This window comes from Bidens hawaiensis, unplaced genomic scaffold, assembly GCF_021521415.1.
Source record: "Bidens hawaiensis isolate Kalapana, Puna unplaced genomic scaffold, B.hawaiensis_p1.1 tig00021185_1, whole genome shotgun sequence".
Classification (NCBI taxonomy): domain Eukaryota; kingdom Viridiplantae; phylum Streptophyta; class Magnoliopsida; order Asterales; family Asteraceae; genus Bidens; species Bidens hawaiensis.
In genome coordinates, this window is record NW_027493278.1 from 166,682 (window position 1) to 178,684 (window position 12,003).

Consider the following 12,003-nt stretch of genomic DNA (forward strand, 5'->3'; position numbering starts at 1 on the left):
ATGAGAACTAGAGCGTCAAAATTAGTACGAATAGTTAACATTCCGTCTCAACATCATCATTAGCCGGTTCTAAAACATGTTAACCCCAACAGAGCACCATCTTGAGGTTAATTTCCAAAAAGCAAAATTTGGAACTCTCATCAATAGTTTGGTACTAAAGTGATATATTCCAAGACCAAAACAGTATTATAATAGGACATTAAATGCTTGTGTATATTTATTTATACAAAAATTAGTTTTGGTATGTATAATTTACACTCAATCGAATTCATGATTGGATAAAAACAAATGCAGCTAGGTGTACCATAACATGCTCCTTTATAGCATAAAAGGCAAAAAAAAACCCATAATAAGTACTTACGAATTTTATAATTATAAAACTAGACGGGTGCCCGCGCGATGCTGCGGGAAACCAAAATCCTAGTAATCATGTAACTATTATGGATGTTCAAAGTTCGTTTGAAATATTGAAAATGTTTAAATCAATCGCCACTTTTGATTAGCTGGTTTCTGAATGTTTAAACCATAGAAAACAGTTCGGTTTACAGTTTATACCAAAAATAGGTCATATAAAACCGGACCGGACTGTAAACTATTATTGAAACTCAATGCGTGAAACCAAACCATTAGTAACAATTCAGTTTAAATTTTCGACGCTTTGGTTTTCGTTTTCAATGAAAAAAAATCAAACAAACGCTTTAGCTCACTATTTAACTTAGAAACCTTTAAAACTGAATTGTGAACGCCTATATGTAACATGTTAATTTTTTTAATTGAAAAAAACTATAGCAATACCATACCCAAATTAAAGACAATAAAATACTCGTTTTTATGGTGTAATTTTTAATAAAATGTATTAACGTATGAAAAAGTTACGGCCGCTGAAAAATCGTTGGTGGGAAGTTGGTTACAATTAAAATAAAAAAGAAACATATGTAAAGATGAAGGGTTAAAAGTTGTAATAATTTTTTAAATTTATAAAAGTTGAGTAAAGATGAGAGGGCAATGTTGTAACTTTTTCATGTATATTTTCTAATGGACAAGTTTGTCCCTATCTTACATGCTATAGAAGGTGTACCTTAAGCTTTACAAGTTGTGAATTACTTAAAATGTAGGTGTCTTAATTTGCTCATATTTCATGCATTATATATAGTATAGATATAGATATAATGTTTAAATAAGAAAATTGGCAAGAGTGTATTCTGTTCATAGAGGCATCTAAACGTATATTCTGTTAGTTTTATTAAATTAACATGACTATTGTGGAGCAACGTTGAGCCGCCACCCCTCAGCCCCTTCGAGCATTAACTTGCTATCGCCCGCACTCTTACCGCTCCTCATACGCAGTGTTTAACATACCTTAGCCTGCAAAAGTGATGCCAGATCGGTGATAATGTGGGTTTAACACCCACAATTTTCGGCCTAAATATTTATTAAACTTCATAATAAAATATAACTAAGTTAAAAGCCATATATTACACGGATTAAATAAATCCAACATGTTATAAATTATGGTTTTTATGAAAATTTGTATAGCGGATGTCATTAACCATTGGTGAAATAACAAATGTGGAAGATTTAAGAATTATAAATTGTATTTTAAGATAAGTTATTATTAAATACTTTTTTGATTTAGTAGGTTTTAATAAACTATTAGAACAATCAAACATATTGATAATAAATCAATGGACAACTTAACAAAGTCTTTGTGTCCATCTTGGTCATCATGTTCTTCGCTTTCATCGTGTTTTTCATGTTCGTTGTATCAAAGAAGTCACTGAAAATAATGATTTTGAAGTTGTTTACATTGTTTGATTGAACGTGTTAAAAAATAGCAACACATGTTCTTCTATAATTCTTTTTTTTTTCTTTTCAAATGGCTTTAAATATATTTGACAATAGCAAAAGCTAGAAAACAATTACATGACTAGACGAGGGTTTTTAAGCCACTCGATCCAACTTACACAAACTTAACTATCCTTAATTGCAACCCATGAACATGTTCTAGTGAAGTTGATTCTTGGGTTTTCTCAATAAACAATTTGAAAACATACAAAGATTGTTCTCATAATTTTTACTAAAAAATAGATTAGAGAATCAAAAAACCTCATTTGCAACCACATAATCTATTGTAAACTTTTGGGGTGATTTTTTACTAAAATTGTCTTGTCTTTAGTCAACATGTTTTTAAAGTTTTCTTGCCTTTTGTTACTAACATTAATTAAAGTTTGTTTAATAAAAGATTTATACCTAACTAGTTAATTAACACCTAACAAAATTATCTTAATGACTATAATTTATCAGTCATGAACATACAACAAAATTTAAACGTTTATGAATAAAATTCGAAAACATATATTTGCTAGTCGATTACCACGAATTACGTCTAGGTTATTGATTGTGTAACCGGACGACAAAGAGCTCCCAAGATGTTTTCGAAATTTAATTAGTTTTTTTTAATTGGAAAGAAAATAAAGAAAAACTTAGGAAGAAGCCTCTCTTAAATCTTGATATAACATGGGTCTATGGTCACGTGACACATTTTTGTGGCACATTGATACGTGAGTATAAGGGTGTGTTTGGGATTACTTATTTAAGGTGAAAAGAACTTTTTATGATAAGTAGAAAAGGTCTTGTGGCTATTTGATAAGAGTTTTAAAAAAAATGTTTGGATTAATATAAGTCAATATGTTATTTTTTTAAAAGTGTTTGGTTTAACTTATTGATGTAAAATGACAAAAAAAAACATTTTTATACAAGTGTAGGATCTGGTGGAATAAGGGAATAAGGGTGGAAAGGGTATTTCAAAATATATAAGGAGATAAGTTAGGATATCCTAACTTATTTAAAACCCATCTTTTAACCTTATAAATAAGGAGAAACCTATAAGTTCTTATAAGTTCTCAAACACTAAAATAGAGAAAAAATGACTTATTCAATTTGATAACTTATAAGAAAAAAAAATAAGGAATCCCAAACACCCCAAAGTGTATAATAGTTGACTTTCACATGCCATTTATTTTTTTTTTTGAACATTCAAGCTTTCCTCCTACTATTTACATTATACCGCCAATGCCAGGAATCGAACCCTGGACCTCTCACCAAAAGGCCAAAGCCTTTACCATCCCACCAAAGTGGTGATGGCAATGCCATTTATTTTTTATTGTTCCATTTCATATTAATGAAACACCAATACCTACCTATATAATTAAAAACAATTAATTTCCAACCTGGAACAAAATATAATGCTACAACTTAAGAACGTATCCAGTAGAATTTCATTTTTCACGTCTCATTGGGAACACTCTTCTGGTGAGTAAATGAATAAAAGGAAACCAGTTACATATGAATATATGATTAAAGCCAAGGTGTTAAAAGTCGGATATTCAAAATTTCAAATAGTTAATTTTAATATCCAAATCTAGATAATGAAGAGGAAATCTGAAATTTTAAAAGAAAAAAAAAGCTTTCAAAATTAAAGTACGCACAATACAACCAAGTCATGAAGTCGGAATTCGCCATAATCAAGTCGTGAAGTCGTATTTCGAGCGTAATGAGGAGATAAGGTTAGATTTCAAGCACATATTCAAGTAATGAAATCGGTACTCATCTAAAATTTAAATCATAAGGAAGGTGGTGCCTGTCACATATGATATGATTATATGTGTTATAATACTTATGGTCATATTATAATAATTAAAACTCAATAAGCACTATAATCAAAGGAATACTAGTATATGCATGCTAATAAGTAATAACAAAGAGTTTGATAACACTTTATTTTTCTAAAAGGCCCGGATTCAGATTATGTGAGTTAAAAAATAGTAAAAATAAAAATGATGTTAGAAAGGGGGGAAAAAAGAAAATAAGCACTATAAAGTATATAATATTGAAAATTAATACAAACTCCCAAGAAAATTATTAAATATACTAAAATGATGTAAGTGGTTGTCAGTTCTTTTATAAAAAATAAATTAGCATCATATTAAAAGTGACAACTAAATTCTCTTCTAACTGTCAAATTGCAGTTTTTAATGTCAAATGGGCTCTTTTCTCGATTTTAATACAAGTGTGCCCATGTACATATTCGAACGAACAGATGGCAAAATAATGAGTTATAATACATACTACAAATGAAAATAAATGTTTTTATTGTTAGGTCGAATGAAATATGATAATATAAGGGCAGTATATTGGTGGATAAAACATTAAAGTTCCTACATTATTTTCTGGGGCACTATGTGACGTTATAAGTATAAAGACATTTTTACAATAAAACTTATATGTGTCTGAAGGGTTAATGATTGAAAGACATTATCCATTACACATGTTTTTATTTTAAAAAATGATAACGATGATGTAACCGAAAATGTCTCTTAAATTAAAAACAGCCACACCATCTATATAGTTTACAAAGCATAATATATACTCATCACTCATACAATATCACAAGGAAACGTAATATATAAATAGAGGTATGATGATATGCAATGTCTCTATTATAGTATATTAGTAGTTTGTATAAAAAAAACATATCATTCCTAATAAATAATCAAACAATAGCAAAGTCAAATATGTATCCTTATAGCCGTTGATATAGCACAAGTAGAATGGGTGTTTGGTGCATTTTGTGTCGGTTGTTGTATTTTGGTAAAATAATAATACTAATAATAACAATAACAAATTTATATATACATATTTATGCCGTGATGAATATTGTCCATTGTGTTTTGTACTTAGTCTTTGATTTGATGGCTTAACAAACTCTACATCCATCCCCACAATTATCAATAATATCATTTCACCCCCTTGTGGTTTAGTTTCCTTTAAACTCACCCTTAGGTAGGATCATTATTCATGTGCATTTAACCAATGTGCATATACATACATACATACATACATGCACTTGTACTGTTATACACATGCAATAATAAGCTAGTGTGGAAAAACATAAAAGTTTATACTACAAGTCTACAACCATATATACATGCATAAACAATGTATACGTATTTACACATACACGTAACATGTCTTATAAGTTTACAGGGCCTAAGTTTACCATCTATGTCTAACAAGCGACCAATAAAAAAAACTAACTATATAATAAATATGGATATAGTTTTGAGGTTTCGAAGTATTTTTAAATCTTGGACAAGCAACGGTTACGATACTTAAAAAATTAACATAAAATATACAACACTTTTAATATGTATCTGTTTAAAAAAAATCTGATAATTAATGGCAATAATATCTAATTAGTAGAGTTGTAGGTATATACATCCTTTTCACAAGAACAAAAAAAAACATGTCTTTTCTTACATTGTGGTCCAAAAATATTGATTATGTTTCTATAAACTGAGTCACCATTGATTGCTATTGCTACCTTCTCTTCCTTATGTTTGTGCTTTGTTATCAATAAATTTTGGTTTACATGTCCAAGTGTCCAACTTTATATCTTAAAAACCTTTTAAGGATACTTTATACATGATTATGACATTGATTGGGATACTTTATATATGAAAAGATTATGAAACTAAACTTGTCGGTGCAACCTCATACTCATGTAGTCATATCCTAAGGCCAATCATACTTCATGAGTTCATGGTCCAGACTCACCTTTAATGCTCCTAAATCACACCGTCAACTAATAAAGAATCAAACAGCACAATGGGGAATATATAGACAACAGAGTTTAATGCATAGATGGTTTTATATAAATAATCGTATAAAGCACGGTTGGTTATGCGGCTACATAAATGCGCCTTATTTTCTTTGCCACTATAGATTGCAAATATTATGTACAAGTGTTTACGCAATTCTCTAATTCAACTTGGTTGTGTATTTGTTAAGCCTCGCAAACTGGTGGGCCATGTAGGTTTTGACATGATAGAATGGGTTTGTGTGAATACATGTCGCTTTAAAAATACATTAATTTGGTTCTGTCAAAACGGGCTTTGGTCAAAGTGGAGCCAGATTGATATGAGTAGTTTCAAATAAAAAAAAAGTTGGTTATTTTCTAACAGCTGTCCAGATCATTGACATTCTATCGTTCCATGCTGCATGTTGCGAACGTCTACCTTGAGAGGAGTTAAGGGATAAATTAATGGTATATATTTTGTTATTATATATAGGGTGGGCTCAAGAAAGCACTTATATTAAAGAGAGAACTAATAAATAAATATTTTTAACTTAAAAAGAACATTTTAATATATATTTTTTTCTTTCATCCTTTTTAAATCTGTCTAAAATTGGTTGATATATTGTATATATACAATAGTGTATAATGTTGTATTACATATGAAAGGGGAGGATTATCCTAAAAATAATTAGTTTCCTAGGAAGACTAGGAATAAATCACAACCATTAGATCATGTTAATCAATGGTTGAAATTTAAAATTACCAATAACCGTCATAGTTTTCTAGAATTACTCTTTCACCACTATAACTGACATAGTTTCCTAAAATTGTTTTTTTCATAATAGGTTGTAGTGCCACATGTAAAAAATCTATTGGTTCTTATCATTCTTAAGAAATTCTTTATTTTTATTTGAACCCTTTTCACATATGCAATACACACCATTGCATATAACTATATCAAGTTCTTTTTTTGTTTTTTTTTTTGTTTTGAAGAATAACATATAAAAATGATGAAAGAAAAAATATATATAAATACAATTATTTATTTTTTTAGTTTTCTTTCTTTGCCCCATTATTGTAATCTCTATTCATGAATCATGGTTAATTGAATAGCAAGGATTCAAGGAATACTAATGGGCCATTTCAATCATTCTTTGGGCCCAACAGAAAATATTAATGGTCCATGACTCCATGCCATCAGCTTTTGCACCCTCAGTACCTCATTCTATATGAAAAATTCTACATGGCGCCCCAACTATTGACCAACACCTCATGGGTGATCTTTCTGGCTCAATAGGGATATTTAACGGCCTTTTTAGCAGCCCACATGACCTCTTCTTTACATTATAGAAGTATTTGGTTTAACTGGCAACCATCTGTTAGTCCCAGCCTTCAAAGGCAAAGCCGTTGGTTAATTCGCTTATCGGTTTTTGGTTACTCACTCCTAGCTAGTGACAACGGTAGTGGTGGTGGCACTGTGGCAGTAACAACTACAAGGTGGCACGGCTGGCAGGTGCAGTGGCGGAGGCAGAAGCAGACATCAGTGAGTGTTAGCAACAAGGATTGGAGTGGCAATAGAGGTGGTGACAACGGTGGTATAACGGCAGCGACAATGGTACTAGCGAGAATGGGTGTGTGGAGCAAATTGGTCATAAGGTGGCGTTCGTTTTGACACGTCTAATTTGAGTATTAGTAAACCCAAATTGATCCATTTTTCAAATAGATGTAAAGCACCTTCCCACCCTCTTTTCAACTTCATTAATATAAAGAAAATCAACATTTAGATTTTATATAAAAAAAAGGTATAAAATCATTCAGTTAGCAATAATATAGCTACAAATTTCTTATTCCAGATCACTAGCAAGTCATCACTCTTACAACATTCCTCTAGTAAGTTCTGAATAAAATTAAAAGCAAGTGATGAGATACAAAATTTATGAAATCTCATTTACCGCCATCTAAATGTCCAAACATGTCATTCCAATGAGACGCGGCTTCCTGGGGCGTTCTAAAAGTCCAGATGTGTTTCTTCTCTTTCTCTCGGGTTTCAAGAATTTCCTACAGTTATTAATTGCATACTGTTAGTCTCAAAATTTCTACTTTGGTATAAGTATTATTATAAGTATGCAAATAAATTTACCTGGACTTCTTGAGACCTTTTCGTTTTGAGTTTTAAACAATCAACAACAGCATTCCACTTCCCAGAACAATTATCAAGGGACCCGAGTCGATAGTATTGTTGCATTTGATGTACTGGAGCTGTCATGATGATCAGGTTCCATTTATATATTATATATAAAATAAAATACACATATATAAGCAGTTAATGCAGAAAATATCGGATATCGGTCAAGGACCAATATTTGAGATATAGGTTATAGCGGTGAGATATCGGTAATTTTAATATCATGCAAAATTTATATATATAGCACTTTTAACACTAACAATTCAGTATACTACTATACTCTCCTACTATTAACAAATTATCCTTTTGCAAGTTGTAAAACATTAACAATTGTAGCAAGTAGGAACTGATTAAGACTTAAAAGTTAAAACACATATATCGGGAATATCGGTGATATATCAGTGAAATATCGGTCAATATCGCCGATATTATCGGTACCGGCATTCTGACCGATATTTTGACTAATATTTCACATGAGGACGATAACCGAGATACCACCGAGATTGACTGCATAGCATATGTGCCAATAGAACGTCAAAAATATGAAAGCAAAAACTTACAATAACAGAACCAGAGAGCATCAAAGGCAGCGGTGCAAGATACTTTTCGTGTAGGTAAAACGACCACTTCTTCCTTCTCCATGTTCACTCTTCACTAAATAATATAAACATATGTATATATCAGCAAAATCCATGTCTTAAAAAATATAGACAGAGATAACTTAAGCTATACTTAGAGTTTCTTTCTAGTTGTTACTATGTTTCAATCACCTTATATGTCACTTCATGATAAACCACCATTTTACTGGTGAAAAGAGGCGAGAAGCCCGTCAAATGATCATCAAAGTTTGCAATTTCTTGCTTATTCAACTTACTGTATTTGTCATTTTGTTGTAAAACAACCATCCTATTTTGTTCAATTAATTAAAAAGACAAGAGATTGTGAATCGGTGATGATCGTTATTAGATGAATTGACAAATATAATGGCTGGAAATCAAAGAAAGCTGGTTACTCAAATCTTTATGCTATGCTATACTAAAATTTGAATGCTTTTATTTTCTACAATTAATCAGTTTCAGAAACAGATTCCAAAACTGTACGGTGGAGCATCGAATATCAAATTCCGTCTTTCATACGCTAGACTTAATTCTAAATAACCCTTTTCTAGAAATTCTAAAAATCAAACACCATGTTATTGACGTTATTGTACCGGTCTTGAACCTACACCAACCATAACATTCGGCCCCTCATACAAATCATCATTGTCCATCTAACCAAAAACATGGTGTCACGCCCGCTGTATGAACAAACTGAACTAGAAAATCAGGTCCAAGAACACAGAATTTTGATCTCAACCAAGATCGACTCTTTCTAATTATTATAATTCTAGACACCAACTACATAGCCCCAAGGCCGGCTATGAGGCAGCGCCGGGTGGTCAACCGACCCCGGCCCGACACCTCGATAGGCCCGAATATTTATTTTTAAAACTATTTATATAAGTATTTTAGTGTTTAAACCAATTACTCAACTAAGTTAATGCCCAAACTTTTTACGCCTTCGGCCCAAAAATGTTTCACGATTCTCAGAGATGGCCCTGGATAGCCTTAACTGAATAGCTTCCTAAACATACTTTCTAGAATTTCAAACTAATAATATAAACTTGCAAACAAATAAATAAACTAAATAGATAATCCTAAACATTCAAACTAATCTATATCTATACTATATATAATACACCAAACAAGGGCAAATTAAGACACTCATTTTAAGTAATTTACAACACTTAAAGCATGAGGTACGTGTGTTAGTAAGGGTAAACATGTCTTTTAAACACAACCCATTCAACTTACAAGTTTGGCCCCTCATCTTTAACCATATTATGTTTTTAATTTAAGTTGTAAACTAACTTCCCACCCATGATTTTTAAACGACTATAGCCTTTTCAAACGTTAATATTTTTATAAAAAAATTACACCATAAAAACGAGTATTTTATTCTCTTTAATTTGGATATGATATTGTTATAATTTTTTTCATTTTAAATAAATTAATATGTTACGTAGGGGTGTTCAGTGTCGATTTTGATGGTTTTTTAAGTTAAACTTGTGAGTCCAACCGTCAATACTGATTTTTTTGTTGTCCAAAACCAAACTCAACCATTGAATGTTGAAACCGAATCGTTACTAACGGCTTGGTTCCAGTTTGGTTTCACAGTTTAAACTTTAATAATAAATTTAGTTTAAAATAATTACTAATTTAAATGTACCATCAATTTTAACTAAACACCAACATAATATGATACTTGAGAGGATCATAAATAAAAAATGATAAATTTAGCCACATAAATGGTAAATATTAATGGAAGATCTAGGACGTGAAATAATAACAACAAAGATCACAAAATAAATCGAACTGCAATTAGGTTAATTTGAAGTTGTATATCCAAGTTATTTGTAATAAAAAGATTATGTTCAATTAAATTATAACTATATCTAATATATATTACAAAACATATCTAATAATTAATAATAAAAAACATTAAAATGCATTCAACATTTACAGTCTGGTCTGGTTTCATATGGTCGGTTGCCAGTATAAACCGCGAACCAACCGTTCACTACGTTTTGAAAATTTTGAAACCGACCAACAAACCGAAAGTAAAAAAAGAAAAAGAAAAAATAAGTCAAACCAATGACCGGTTTAAACGATTTCAAGGTTTTAACCGAACCATAAACACTTATATATTACGCGATTAACAGGTTCAAACACCCGCTGCATCGCGCGGGCACCCGTCTGGTAACTCGATAAACATTTCACTTAGCCCTTCAGCTTTCTCGATAACCCATTTCAAGATATTGCAGTATTACAAAACAAAAGTATTAATTTAGGTTTAAAATTCACTCAGGCATTTCAACAAACACCTTACGGGCACTAAATACAAATTTGCTTCAGCAAAATTAATACATAAATCGCATCAATTACAAGCCAACAAAAGATACCCAGATCTGACCTGATGTTGTGCTGTGAGCTGTTAACAATTAATTGATGTTCGATTTATCGTTCTTGTCTACAAGTCGCCGGTGACCGCGACGGAGAACGTGAATTTGATTGGAGAGATTGGGTTATAAATGTATTATGGGCTTCATTTTTGTTTCTTATTAGAAAAACTATGGGCCTTTTAATTTGAGTAGCCCACAAGACCATAATAAAAATACCTGGTTTCAGACCCGACCTGGAACCGGTTCTTACCTGTATCAACCCGCGTGTATGGCCTGGTATTGGGTTTCTCCTCATACCTGTACCCGGAACCGGACCCAACCTGGGCCCGTCAGAACCGGTTCTACCTTTACCCGGTCAAAACAACCCAAAAACCGGGTCAAATACTCGACTATACCCAGAACTGGTTCATTCCCGACATGTTTTTGACTTTGTTGACAATACCCGGAACCGGTTATTAAAAATACAATGTTTGTGCACCTCTAGGCGTGGTGGTGTTATTTTGAAATTTGAATGGTTGTTGTTTTTATAGGTGCACAAACCGGTCGTTGGGCTGGAACGAGACCTGGGTAAGAATAAGAACTGGGTAGGGCTTAATTGGGTACATCTAGAACTGGTAAGAACTGGACCTGGGTATGAGGGGTGGGATTCAATACCCAATGGAACAAGTCTAGGTAGAAACCGGTTTTTGAAATGGATGTGAAATCGGATAAGACATGTCGGTATTTTTGGGTTTGAACTGGGCATGGTCTCCGATGGATAGAAGCCAGAATTGATTCCGGGTTGGGTACTACGGGTAAGGTCTGGTACGAATTTTTACGCTTGTGTAATTTGTAGTGTTAAAAAAACAAGCACTCGCAAATATTACGAATGAAGCTGTAATTGATTATTTTTTTAATTTTAAAAATGGTCCATTAAAATACGTATATTGTTTATTATGTATATTGAAATTTGTTGCTTACATTTTCAAAACTAGTTTAGTTTATGTAACTTCTTTAAACCCGGTCTATTTGTTTTGACCTTTTCTAGTTTGCCCCATTTTGAAGGTTGGCCTTTTTAAACACTCACTAAAAATTCTGAATCCTGGTTTTTTTATTTGAACAAGTACTTGATAATGTTAAATCACCAATTATATACTTTTAGCAATATAATCAAGTCTTTTTTATTTGAACAAGCACTTG

General features: G+C 31.8%; 1 protein-coding gene and 1 pseudogene across 2 annotated transcripts in view; both read right to left on the reverse strand.

Moving 5' to 3' along the window:
- LOC143562977 (putative nucleolar protein 5-2) overlaps positions 1-12,003 on the reverse strand; it is a 169,214-nt pseudogene that overhangs the window by 63,947 nt on the left and 93,264 nt on the right. The gene's annotated exons all lie outside the window — the stretch shown is intronic.
- LOC143562952 (uncharacterized) lies at positions 7,462-10,939 on the reverse strand. Its single transcript, XM_077050613.1, has 4 exons — positions 10,836-10,939; positions 8,384-8,477; positions 7,779-7,897; positions 7,462-7,696 (listed from the first exon to the last, which is right to left on the reverse strand). Exons 2-4 carry the CDS (start codon positions 8,463-8,465, stop codon positions 7,583-7,585), a joined length of 315 nt encoding a protein of 104 aa, XP_076906728.1. The 5' UTR covers positions 8,466-8,477; positions 10,836-10,939; the 3' UTR covers positions 7,462-7,582.